This window comes from Miniopterus natalensis, chromosome 17 (genome assembly GCF_054644295.1).
Source record: "Miniopterus natalensis isolate mMinNat1 chromosome 17, mMinNat1.hap1, whole genome shotgun sequence".
Taxonomy (NCBI): Eukaryota; Metazoa; Chordata; class Mammalia; order Chiroptera; family Miniopteridae; genus Miniopterus; species Miniopterus natalensis.
The window spans coordinates 10,103,285-10,116,618 of record NC_142097.1 but is presented as its reverse complement, the minus strand read 5'-3'; the positions used below and the strand labels follow the sequence as shown (position 1 = coordinate 10,116,618).

Genomic DNA, 13,334 nt, shown 5'->3' with positions numbered 1-13,334 from the left:
AAGCTAAATTGTGAAGGACTTTAGATCAGTTTATAGAGAATGGCTTTTACTTTATCAATAATGGAGAGCCATGGAAAGATTTTAAGCCATATGCATTTTATAACTGTGGAGAACAGACTGAAGAGTAAGGGTGACCTGAAGGTGGTGAGACCTGTAAGGAGCCATTGCAGGTAAAGAAAGATGCAGAGGACCTACTTGGATTAGGGGTACAAGCTGATTTGAGCCTGTTAAATTTGCAGTAGAGTCAACAAGAACTGGCGATGCCGGTAGGGTGTGTGGACGAAAAGGGACCACATACTAAACCTGAAAAGCTCAGGGAAGGCCTAGGTGGTGGCCTTGCAAACTCAGAGACCTAAAATTACCACAAAGGATGGTCTGAAATTAAAACTTTTTAAACAAGCAGTTTATGGTTGGTAGCCACGTCCTGAGGCAGTATTTTTCCCTAACAAAGGTTAATTTTCACCTTAACTAAGCCTGTGGGTTCTTTCACTTCTGAGGTAACATAACTGATTAACACATGCCTTTGCAACAAAGTAATTTCCCTTTTTCTGGGCCCTCAATGCACCAGGACAGACACCAGGAATCCTCTCATTCTTACTGATATCTTACTGTTGACAATTAACTCCTGTACCCAGGTATGTAAAAGAAGTATGTGTCTATTGGGTTTTTTTTTTAATTTTTAAATATATCTTTCTTGATTTCAGAAAAAGGTAAGGAGATAGAAACATCAGTGAGTCATTGACTAGCTGCCTCCTGCATGCCCCCTGCTGAGGATAGAGCCCAAAACCCAGGCTTGTGCCCTGACCAGGAATCGAACCGAGATCTCCTAGATCATAGGTTGATGCTCAACCGCTGAGCTATCATTTTACTTTTTATCCAATCTTGGAGGTTTCCCCACTTTGCTTTCTCCCACCTCCCTAATCTATCACCAATGAATTTCATGCAATCCACTTGTATCTTCTCGTTTTATTGTAATCTATAGAGCAGGGTGTAAAACTACCATTCTCCAGAGCATCATCTCAATCCACTGAGGTTTTGGCTCCTTGGCATATGTCAACAGTTTGGCTCAAATAAACTCACAAAAATTCTTCACAGGTTTGAATGTTTCTTACGTTAACAGGTGGGATGAAGTCAGAAGCTAGTGAAGATGTGGAACACAGGACAACTACCAGATTTTTACCTTGGGTGAGTGATTGGTGATGCCAATCATGGAAGAGAGAACACAGGAAACAAAGGTTTGGAAGAGAAGTTGATGAGTTTAATGAGTTGGCTTTTGTTTTTTGAATGTGAGGGGCCTGTGGACCATCTGGGTGGACAGGATCCCTTGTCTTCAACAAATTTCTCTTTCAGGTCCCAACTTAAATATACAGGCTTGGGCAAAAGTAGATTTACAGTTGTTCATATATAAAATAATACAATAATTAATAATAATACAAGAATAAAGTCTTTGTTTCACATGCTAACTGTAAACCTACTTTTGCCCCACCATGTAATTGTTAGCCTTCCACTATGCCCACACTAGGTTGTCTCCTGTCTCATACTGCCAAAACATCTTATACTCCTTTGTAGCACTCATCACGGTTGTAATGTTAATCTCTCCAGCATCTTTCTTCTGCCATTACACTATAAGCATTGTGAGGTCAGAGACTATGTTCCATGTCTGCTTGTCCCCACCACTGTATACCCAGTACCTAGCACAGTTCCTGCCACGGCCAATATTAACTGAATAAAGAAATCAATGTGTGATAAGCAGTTAGACAAGCAGAGCAAGGACAATGGGCCAGGTACAGAAAGTCATCAGGGTGGAATGCCCTGGATGCCTAGCAAAGGACAATTGTAGGGTGGGACCTCACCCCCAAGGTGACCTTTCCTCCCCTAGCATATCAACCCCCTGGCCTTTCCTCCCTAGAGATAACAGTTAGGCCTCAGTTGTGTTTCAGCTCCAGGCCCAGCCACACCTGACCTCAGGAACAACTGCATTGAATAACAACCCTCACCCTGAAGACCTAGACCCTGAAAGGACACACCTGGAAAGCTGCTGAATATTACAATGAGATGTTTCCCTGGGACCTCCCCTAAGATCTTCATGCTATAAACCATTAGGATGGAGGACCCAGTGCTCTCCCTCCTGGGAGCAGCCCCAGAGCCTAAGCCTTTGTCTCTGCCTTTCCCCTTCCCTTCTCCATGCCCCACCCCCCCTAAAAACACATTAGCATTAGCTTCCTCACTCCCAAGTCACAAAGGCCCTTCCTTTGCCTCTATAACTTGTTTCCTAAGCCCATTTCTTCTAGAAATTACTTCTTCCACCTCTGTAATTTTACCAAATAAATATTCTCTTGCAGTTTAGGTCTTGGCTCTGAATTCTTTCCAAGCCAGAACCCAAGTACCGAGGTTGCTGAACCCAGATTTGACCTGACCCCACGGGCCTAACACCTGGTGCTGTTCCTGCCACCTACAGCAAATGGACACACAAGTGTGTGACCCAAGAAAGGTCTGGCCTAGAGACGTAGATGTGGGTATTATCAGCATATGTCATAGTTACAACTGTAAGAAAAATTAAATCTCTAAAGAAAAGTGTAGAGTGAAAAATGAATTGGGTCCAAGATGGAATTCTCAACTACACCAGTATTTAAAGGGCCAGCAGCCCAGCCGGTGTGGCTCAGTGGTTGAGCACCAACCTATTAACCAGGAGGTCGTGGTTCAATTCCTGGTTAGGACACATGCCCAGTTTCTGGGCTCCATCCTGATCCCCAGTAGGGGGTGTGCAGGACGCAACTGATTGATGTTCTCTCATCTTCAATGATTCTATCTCTCTCTCTCTCCTTCTCTCAAATCAATAAAGATGTACTTTTTAAAAAAAGAGATTAACATAGCCCAGCTGGGTGTGGCTAGGATCCAGGAGGTCCAGGTACTATTCCCAGTCTGGGCACATGCTCAGGTTTCAGGTTTAATCCCCAGCAGGGGGCGAGCAGAAGGCAGCAGATCAATGACTCATCATTGATGTTTCTATCTCTCTCTTTGTCTCCCTTCCTCTCTCTCTGAAATCAATAAAGACATATTTTTAAAAATAAAAAAATAAAAAATAAAAAGAGATTAACACAACTAAGGGAGAATTTGGGGATAAATTAGAGTACACAGAAAACTAAGCAAACAAAAAAGACAAGGCATGTATTAATTCCAGGGAAAACAAAAATAGTGCAGAAAAGAAAAACTATAACTATCCACATGGCTCAACTATGAAAAACATTTGCATAATCATAATAATGTAAACACTAAACACAGATCCAACGAGATTACACTGAAAAGATGGAAGGATCGGGAGTAGGTGATGGGGGGTCTGGAAAAGAGAGCAATGGGAAGTCAATAGCTAATGCCTAAAATAAACATCAAGAAGCAACAATATTCGCCCGGCTGGGCGTGGCTTAGCGGTTGAGCATCAACCTTGGATCCAGGAGATCGTGGTTTGATTCCCTGTCAGGGCACATGCCCGGGTTGTGGACTCAATCCCCAGTTGGGGGCATGCAGGAGGCAGATGATCAATGATGACTCATCACTGATGTTTCTATCTCTCTCTCCCTCTCCCTTCCTCTCTCTGAAATCAACAAAGATGTATTTAAAAAATAAAATAACACCATGAAGGGGGTGGTTACAGGAGGCTGGGAGATAGTAAGGAGGTTGCAATTTTCAGAGGTGATAGTGGAAGTGGGGAAGGAATGTGAACAGATGTGAGAGATATTTTTATTGTTTTCTTCATTCTCCCTTTAAAAAGTCCTGACCCTAAATGCCCTTCCCTCTGTTCTTCCTGCAGTGACCAGAACCAAGGCCTTATCACCCATACCAATCAGCCCCAACATCTAACAGAATCACCTTACAGGAGGCTAATGAAGTGAGGAGTGGGCCAGAGCCCATGAAGTGATGCTGAGTGCAAAGACATCATGCTGTGAAAACTGGTAAAATCCGGGCCAAGGTGAGAGAAGTACATAAAAAGTGTAAGCTCTTGCCATAGTCAGTTTGGCTCAGTGGTTAGAACATCGTTCCACAGACTGAAGGGTGCCGGGTTTGATTCCAGCAAAAGGCAAGTACTTAGGCTGCAGGCTCCATCTCCGGCCCTGGTCCTCCAAGTGCATATGCCAGAGGCAGCCGATTGATGTTTCTCTCTCTCTCTCTCTCTCTCTCTCCCCCACTCCCTCTGAAAAGCAGTGGAGAAAATATTCTCAGGTGAGGATTAAAGAAAAAAGTGTAAACTGAAAAGCAAAGACAAAAACAAGATGAGGGCAAGATAAATTTTGGAAATTTTGTAAGTTTCCTAGTTTAGACCCCTTTCTTCTGCATTAATGTTTAAACTTCTATTTATTCATTATTTTCAAAGTAACACATGGGCATTGCACAAAATTCAGAATTCCAAAGTGGTATACAGGAAAAGTAGTCTCCTTCCTTCTGTCCCTCAGCCACCCAGCTACTCTTCCAAGAGGCAACTGTACCCTGCTTGTTCGTGTATCCTACCAGAAATAATCCATTGTGCATTAAAATTTAAGTTTAAAAAGCACCATCACTAAATTGATCATGTTTAAAAGATATTAATCTCTGCCAAACTGAGATGAACCAAGAATGAGATTGGATTCTTCTAGCTCTCATCTGTGAAAGTAGCTAAATAGCTTCACGATCTCTCTCTTTTTTTAAATTAAGCCTCACCCCAGGACATTTTCATTGATTTTTAGAGAGGGAAAGGAGAGAATGGGAGAAACATCACATCGATTGGTTGCCTCCCAAACGTGCCCTGACCGGGATCTGAACCCTCTACCTTCCCAACTGAGCCACCTGGACCAGGGCGTCACTATCTCTTGATCAAGATTATCCTTAAAGCCCATCTGCAGTAAGCTGGATTGTTGTTTTTAATCCTCACCTGAGGATATGTTTTTATTGATTTATAGAGACAGGAAGGGAGAAAGAAACACTGACATGAGAGAAACATTGATGGTGTTGCCTCCTGTACTCGCCTTGACCAGGGATCAAACCTGTAGCCTATGTGCCCTGACCAGGAATCGAACCAACCCACAACCTTTTGGTATAAAAGGGTGCTGCTCCAACCAACTGAGGCAGCTGGCCAGGGCTTCAGGAAATTGGTTTTAAGGGCCAAAAATTTGGGACCCTGAAGTGTTGTTTGACTGAATCATGTTTTTCTTTTTCATTTTAACTTTAAGATGGATCTTCAACTCTCTAGACATCCATAGATTCTGTTTCTTACAATTTACACATTTAAATTACCTGCTTGTCCCCTTTTGGTGTCTAAATTATGACCATTTAACTGACTGTTCATCCCCAAATGGAATAACATGCCACCATGGAAAGTGATGATAGATGTATGTTTAATGGCATGGGAAGATGCTTCTAATATATTAAATGAAAAAACAGTTTGCAAAAGAGTATTCGCTCATAAATCCCTACACACTTATTCTACGTATGTATGTACATTGAAAAAATCTGGCCCTGGCGGGTAGCTTGGGTGGTTAGAGCGTTGTCCTGATAAGCAAAGGCTTCGGGTTCAATCCCTGGTCATAGCACATACAAGGAACCAATAAATGCATAAATAAGTGGAACAAATTGATGTTTCATTCTCTCTCTCTCTCCTTTCTTCTCCTTCTAAAATCAATTTTTTTTTTTAAATCTGAAGAATTGATACCAAAGGGTTAATATAGTTTGGTAAGTCAGGCTATGGACTCTATTTTTATTTTATATTTACATACCAATTTTTCCATAACAAACTTACATTACTTGTGTAATAAAATATTATGAACGTAGTATATGAGCCCATTCCCCTCCATGAATCCTAAAGGTTTTGGTTTTGCTAAACTGAAAATAAAGGCTTTGGGACTTTTTCCCCTCTAATCCTCACCCGAGGACATGCTCATGCTTAGAGAGAGGAAGGGAGAAAGACAGAGAGAGAGAACATCGATTGACTGCCCTCCACACATGCCCAGACCAGGGATTGAACCACTGCAACCCAGGTATGTGCCCTGACTGGAGAATCTAAGCGACAACCATTAGCTGCATAGGAAAATACTCCAACCAACTGAGCCACTCTGGCCGGGAGCTTTGTGACTTTTGAAAAAGAAAGAGCACTAGCTAGCTGATTTTTAAAAGTTGGGGCAACGGGCTGGGTAGTTCAGTTGGTTTGAACGTTGTCCAATATGCTAAGGTTTCAAGTTTGATCCCCAATCAGGGCACATATAAGCGTCAACCAATGAATGCATAAATAAGTGGGATAACAAATCAGTGTTTTTCTCTCACTCTCTCCCTTCCTCCCTCTCTCTCTCTCTCTCTCAAAAAAAAAGTTAACCCATGGACACAGACAATAGTGTGGAGAAGGCCTAGGGGGAGGAGTTCAGGGGGGAGGGGATCAATGGGGGGAAAGGAGGACATCTGTAATACTTTCAACAATAAAGATAAATTAAAATTTTTTTTCAAATTACAAAAAAATTAAGTTAGGGCAAGTGGGCCTTCCCAGTGGCCCTGAAATGCTACCACCAGGTGGCAGTCTGCTCCCTGGGCCTGCCTCAGTCTTGGATCTGGCACAGCTCATCCAGACTTTGGAGGCCTTTGTTTGGGTCCCACATGGGACCAACAAGCCTGATATGCCAAGCTGGCCCCTTGCTCTTCTTTTTCTCCATATTCCACAGGCTCAGAGCCAAAAGTCTTGGGCCCACTTTTATCCCCAGGAGCAACATCCACTAACCAGAATAGTGAGGAAGGGTCATAAAGTGGCTGAATCATATCAAGTCATCAATTCCTCTACCCAATACCACATCAAAACAATAACTGTCATTTATTTTTCATTCTCAGTAAGGAGGTGGAAAGACCTTTCCCTCAATTCTGGCTCTTTCTGTACTTCAGGAATATTCACCCCTAACTCTTCCTTCCTTCAGGGAGAACTTTGGCAATGGAGATAGTCTCTGAGGAGCACTTGAGCTGGTGGAGAAGGAGAAACTCAGAGCCAGATCCCTAAGAGACAGCATCACTTTCCTGCCAACTTCCTCATCACCTCTCCTTCGAAGCGAAAGGAGTGCCAGCCCTCAGCTTCAGTCAGATCTTGGGCTCCTAGGGCCTTGTACAAGTCCATGGCCCTCTTGTTCCAGTCTAGGACTGACAGGCGGAACTGGGAGCAGCCTTTATCCAAGGCCACCTGTGGGAAAAGACATCGCTAACTTTCCTGGAAAAGGCTTTCTCACCCTCCACTCAAGCTGGGTGTCTTCCAGACACCTTTGCCTTTCCAGGTCCCCAGGCTTGCAGCCTCATCACCCTTCTCACCTCAGCCACCTTTTTTATTATTTTGGAACCAATCCCCTGACCTGATGTGGGAAGAAGAAAACAAAAAGAGGGATTATGTGAGTTGAAGGGGATCAGAAAAGGCCAAAAGCTGGGATTAGATGGTGGTCAGGTCTATGAGTTGCTTTTCTCCCACCCCAGCCTCAGCCTCTGCCCTGTACCCCGATATTCCGGCTTAACATAGATGTCTTCCAGATAAATGTTGCGTCCCTTCCATGTGCTGTAGATGAAGTAGTATAGCCCATAGCCCACCACACAGGGCCCTGAAAAAAAGAAAGAGAGGTCAGGCCACTGGATGCCATGGGGAGAGGCCTCTGAGGCTGACAGGAAAGGAGAACTCTGAGGTGGAGGTGTGTTCTTACCCTGTGGCTCCCCGGGGCCTGGAAGGCTCTCTGCTACCAAACAGTGATACAAAGGATTCTCTCCAAAGCCATCTGCCCTCAAGTCTGCACAGATCGAAATTGTGACAAAGAGAGAAAGAGGGCCTGAGTGTGTGCCCAGCCTGGAGCTACAGCCCGGGGAACTCATCCCTCACTTCCTCCCAGCCTCCATCAGGACCCAGGTGCTGAGCCCCAACCTTCTTCACAGATCTTCACCTGATCCGAGAGTTTCTCAAACTCGGCTAGTTCCTATGGCATGGGGACAGAGAGCACATTAGCGCAGGAGGGCCCCGCTGCTCCGCGAGGACCCCAGGGCGCGCTCCTCCCCACCCCACCCCACCCCACCCCCGCTTCCACCTCCTCCCCTTCCTCAAACCTCCCCCCCCAGCTCCCACCTCCTCCGCACCCTCTGCCTCCTCCCAGACCCCTCCAGCCGCGACGCTCTGCCCCTCCCTGAGACCCTGGTTTCTGGCCCACAGACTTAACCCGAATCAGCCTCAGAATATTTCCACAGTCTCCCTCCTTGGCCTCTCGGATCCGCACGGAAACCATCCCGATTCCCACCGCCTGGGACGGAAGTCCAGGATCCCCACTTCCGTTCTGCAGGACCCGGTGAAGGGCTCCGGGGACCTTTTAAAGGGTCTACAAATTCGGATCCCAGAAAGGCAGGGGAGCAAGGTGGTCGCGGGTACCGCGGGCTGGGAAGCGGAAACCCGATCCCAGCCACCTCGGGGCCGAGCGAGTAGCCAGGCGACGCGGTTCTCGCCGCCCAGTACCCCCAAATTCCGCCCCGCGGGCGCGCACCCGCCAGCCAATCATCTTGTAGAGTAGGCACGTCCCCGCCCCCGCCCCCGCCCCCGCCCCCGCCCCCGCTCCCCGCCCCGCTTCCCTCGGCCGGGTCTCGTGACTGGGAGCGGGGGCAGGGGTCAAGGTCTAGCTGCCAGAGGCTCCCTCGCTGTTGATCTGGGATGTCCCAGCCTGAGTCGCAGTAACCCCACAGCTGAAAAGAAGGACTCCGGGTCCTTCTTTAACTGAAGTGGGCCCGGGTTATCTGCTCTACCCTTTACTCTCACTCACCCATTCAAGCCTACTCAGACCCTAGGTGAGCCCTAAGGCTCCCGGCTCTGAAAGCTGTTTAACTATGGCTCTTGGGTGGCACAAAGTGTTACTGTTCAGGGTCCATTTGTATTTTAAAATGGGGCAGGGAGAGGGTGATAAATTTCTGTTGGTAGATGTTTAGGCCTTGTAATAAATGAATAAGAGAAGATAATTTAGTATCCACTAAATCACACTCAGAGACAATACCTCCTTATGAAGCAGTACTTCCCTCCCAGGCCTGGGAAAATAATAAGGGAAGCAATCAGAGCAGATACGAGGCACTGTGCCTGCATTGTCTCAATTAATCCTCATTCGCAGTAGCCACATAAAGTAAGTATTCTTTTTCACATGTTATAGACAAGGACACTAAGGCACAACTGCAAAGTGACCTGCCCACAGTCATTCAGCTAGATATTTGGGATTTCTGTGTCTTGGCTCTAATCCTGACTGGGATGCTGCTTGAGGAGCAGGACAGGACTGTTTCTACACCTCAAGCCTGTCCAGGCAGCTTCCCCGGTGGAGAGAAGGTTTGGAGGACCCAGGTTAGGCTCTAGAGGAGGAGAGGGAAAGTGGGGTGCCCTCTCCCAGCTCAAACTTTCTCAGCAGTGGGGGAGGGTAGTGGAGGAACTTTGTCCCTCACCCCATTTGTCCCCTCAGAAGGGTGGTAGGGTCAGTGCCCCTGTCTCCTGCCCCCCTTCTTCCCCCCGGGCAACCTTTAACCTTCCAATGACCATGCTCAAGGCTGTCTGCTACGCATTCTCCCCAGAGCTGTCTGAGCCACAGAGAGAGAGGACTACGGCTGATTATGGAGTGTGGAGGCCCTCTGGCCAAATCGTGTTGGGTACTGCTGCTACTGCTGCTGCTGCCACCTTATAACCACCAGGGACAGGCTCTGAGACAGATTCCCCTCACCCAGCTGCAGGAACGGGACAGGGTAATCAGCCCATGTGTTTAAATGAGCTACATTTTGGCTCTGCCCTCTTCCTTTCTTTCCTCCTCTGGCCCTGTAACACTGCCTCTCCTTCTGTCTGTCTCAGGCATGTCCTTACTCCAGCTTGTTTATTTTCTTCTCTGATAGGGGATCCAGGACCCTCCTGCTGTGCACCTCAGCAATGGCCCAGGACAAGAACCTGTCTCTATCATGACCTTTAACCTCACCAAGATCACAAAGTATGAGGTTCACCTAGTCCCTTGACCTAATCCCCTGACCCTGCCATCTCCATCGCCTCTTCTCTTTTCCCCGTCTCACTGTCCTTCTCGCTCCCTTACCTCCTCACCTCCCCAAACCGCACATTTACCTTCAAAGGCACACCCCATACACAGCCCTTCCATTTGTGTTCTTCCAGAACCTCCTCCTCCTTTGAGTTTCGAACCTGGGATCCAGAAGGAGTGATTTTTTATGGTGATACCAATCCAAGGGATGACTGGTTTGTCCTGGGGCTTCGAGATGGCCGGCCTGAGATCCAACTGCACAATCCCTGGGCCCAGCTTACAGTGGGTGCTGGACCCCGGCTGGACGATGGGAGGTGGCACCAGGTAAGCCAGATCTGGTCCTGAGGGGAAGGGTGTCTTGAGCTAGTCTGAGGAAGGGGAACAGAATCAAGTCATTGGGCATCCCATTACCATTGCCATCTCATTTAATCTGCACAAAACCTCCATTTTTTCAGAGGGGAATTCTAAAACTCAGTCAGTATATAAGTGACAAGTCCTAAGTGAGCCAAGGATGTATGTTCTTTCCACTATACTTGGCTGACTCTGAAGAAATTAGTGGAAACAGGTCCCAGGGGTCTCTGATTCTGTTTCTCCTTTTTTCTACAGGTAGAGGTGAAGATCCTTGGGGACTCAGTGTTGCTGGGAGTGGACGAGGAGGAGGTGCTTCGTCTGAGACAGGTCTCTGGCCCACTGGCCAAAAAACCACAGCCCATCATGAGGATTGCACTTGGGGGACTGCTGTTCCCTGCCTCCCACCTCCGGTTGCCGGTAACTGCATCATAGGCGTGGGAACCATCACCTAAGCTGATAAAACATTGCTGGCTTGGTGGCTATGGGGGTCTAAGTCCACACTTTTGAGAAGAGGGGATGGGATAAGAGCTTCATGGGGGAGGCCAAATGCTTGTGTATTGGTGGGGGGGGAGTGAATTGAGGGTGGGGAGCCTGGGACTGGGCTCAGATGTCCCAATTCTGACATCCTTGTGTCTTCCCTTCCCCCTATGGGCTCCAGCTGGTACCTGCCCTGGATGCCTGTTTGCGCAGGGATAACTGGCTGGACAAACAGGCCCAGATTTCAGTGTCAGTCCCCACTAGCCTCAGAAACTGTGCTATAGAGTCCCAACCTGGGATATTCTTCCCTCCAGGAACTCATGCAGAATTCAGTCTCCAAGGTAAAGGCTGGTTTTCTGCCTCCATGGCTATCTCTGTGTTTTCCTTCCTCTGTCTCTTTCCATTACTAGCCCCTTCCCTCCATGAATCCCTAACCTTGAGGCCTCATTTCTCCCCACCAGATATTCCCCAGCCTCATGTAGAGCCCTGGGCCTTCTCTCTGGACCTGGGACTCCAATTGGCAGCAGGCTCTGGCCACCTCCTTGCCTTCGGGACCCCAGAAAACCCTTCTTGGCTCAGCCTCCACCTCCAAGATCAAGTAAGAGGGGGCACTGCCTGTGGTGGCACCTAGGAGCAGTGGAAGAAAGGGGACTCCAAAATGTCAATATTAAGAAGGCTTAAGGCAGCCAGGGATACATCTTAAAGCTGGGGACACCAAGCAAACCACTTTTACTTATTTTAAAAAATTTTATTTATTGATTTTTAGAGAGAGGAAGGGAAAGAGAGAGAGAAACATTGATTTGTTGTCCCACTAATTCATGGGTTCATTGGTTGTTTCTTTTTTTGTTGACTTTTTTTTAGAGAGAGAGGAAGGGGGAGAGAGATAGAGAGAGAAACATTGATTTGATGTTTCACTTATTTATGCATTTATTGGTTGATTCTTGTATATGTCCTAACTGAGGATTGAACCCACAACGCTGGTGTATGGGATGATGCCCTAACCAATTGAGCTACCAGCCAGGAGCACAAACAGCTTTTATTTAGATTGTATTACTTACTTGGGGTGAGTATGGCTTTATGGAAGGTCAAGCCAGGAGAACTGAGGCAGGATTTAGGAGGTGGGGATGGCCAGTAGATACGAGGTGTGGCTAAGAGGCAGACTTAAGGCAGCTAGGTGATGGGGCCACAAGGAATAGATGTGATTCATTCTTTCCTCCCCAACTTATGTCCCTGTCCTACACACTCTGCAGAAAGTGGTGCTGTCTTATGGGTCAGAGCCAGGGCTGGATCTGCCCCTGGTCTTGGGACTCCCTCTTCAGCTGAAGCTGGATGTGTCCAGGGTGCTCTTGAGCCAGGGGCCAAGGAAGATCCTCGCTCCACCTCCTGTGGGCCTTGGCTCCCTCCTCAACCTCTGGGCCCACCCCCAGGGGCGTCTCTTCCTGGGGACTTTGCCAGGTAAAAGAGAGTGATGCTCAAGTTCCTCACCACACCATTGGAAACAGCTAAAGGCAGGGGAGAAGATAAGAAGGGGGGGTATTTTTAGAGGAAGGAAACCTTTTGGCCACAAGATGAGAGAGGATGGGGGCAGTGGAAGGAAGTGCTTTTAAAAAACTTAGTTTGGAGAAAGGAAGAAAAGTGGGGAGGAGATTCTGTATCCAAATCATCCTAATGCCCTAATGCCCCTCTAGGAGAGGCATCTTCTGCCTCCTTTTGCTTGGACGGCCTTTGGGCACAAGACCAGAGGCTAGACATGGATCGGGCCCTGAGCAGAAGCCAGGACATCTGGACTCACAGCTGTCCCCAGAGCCCAGGCAATGGCACTAACACCACCCATTAAATCCCCACTTAAGAACTCCCTTTGAATGTCACTCATTTATTTATTCAACAAATATTTATTGTCCATCTGCAATGTACCAGCCATTGTGCGGAGCATTGGGTTGTGTTGATGAGTAAAAATAACCCTGGTTTCTGTCCTCTTGGTGCTCACAGTTCCCTGGGGAAGGCATGTATTCCTCAAACACTAACAAATAAGTGGATAATTAGAAACTCTGATAATGCCATTAAAGAGCAGTCAAGGAATTGAGAAATCTTGTAGACCAGGAGCCTTAAACTACACTGGGGGTCAAAGAAGGCTTCTTGAGGAAGCAGTGACTTCGCAGGCTGAGATCCCAGCAACAGCACCCACAGACACATGCACCAGACATAGATCACTTTCTGGAGCCAGGAACCCACCTCCTCCAGCAGATATCTACTCCCTTCCTTTTGGGACTTTAGCTTCTCCTCTCTGAGGATGGTCCTGAGAAGTCAGGAGGAAAGGGAAGAGATTGAATTCTATTGTTCTTTAGACTGCCCACAGTTCAAAGAAGCAGCAGCAGGGGGCATGAGAGGGTCATAGAGAGATGGGGGCAGGGATTTGGGGAGAAGGGGTGGAGGCAGGAGGGAGAAAGGAAAGGGGAGAAGAACAGAGGGAGAAAGCTGCCTCTCTCTCTTCTA

At 47.3% G+C, this 13,334-nt stretch overlaps 2 protein-coding genes across 4 annotated transcripts; one reads left to right on the top strand and one right to left on the bottom strand.

The window, feature by feature from the left end:
- Window positions 1-3,149: 3,149 nt before the first annotated feature.
- Window positions 3,150-8,331, bottom strand: SAT2 (spermidine/spermine N1-acetyltransferase family member 2). The gene is made up of 6 exons (XM_016222468.2): window positions 8,190-8,331; window positions 7,901-7,952; window positions 7,686-7,769; window positions 7,485-7,586; window positions 7,306-7,346; window positions 3,150-7,180 (listed from the first exon to the last, which is right to left on the bottom strand). Exons 1-6 carry the CDS (start codon window positions 8,253-8,255, stop codon window positions 7,013-7,015), a joined length of 513 nt encoding a protein of 170 aa, XP_016077954.1. The 5' UTR covers window positions 8,256-8,331; the 3' UTR covers window positions 3,150-7,012.
- Window positions 8,332-9,592: 1,261 nt separating this feature from the next.
- Window positions 9,593-12,678, top strand: SHBG (sex hormone binding globulin). 3 transcript variants are annotated; one of them, XM_016222427.2, is made up of 8 exons: window positions 9,593-9,735; window positions 9,880-9,971; window positions 10,148-10,337; window positions 10,620-10,781; window positions 11,023-11,182; window positions 11,303-11,439; window positions 12,092-12,296; window positions 12,530-12,678. In XM_016222427.2, exons 1-8 carry the CDS (start codon window positions 9,607-9,609, stop codon window positions 12,676-12,678), a joined length of 1,224 nt encoding a protein of 407 aa, XP_016077913.2. In that variant the 5' UTR covers window positions 9,593-9,606. The 3 variants fall into 3 exon arrangements, with proteins under 3 accessions (XP_016077913.2, XP_016077917.2, XP_016077915.2); XM_016222429.2 differs by lacking the exon at window positions 9,593-9,735 and having other exon boundaries at window positions 9,928-9,971; window positions 11,077-11,182; XM_016222431.2 differs by lacking the exons at window positions 9,593-9,735; window positions 11,303-11,439; window positions 12,092-12,296 and having other exon boundaries at window positions 9,895-9,971.
- Window positions 12,679-13,334: the final 656 nt, after the last annotated feature.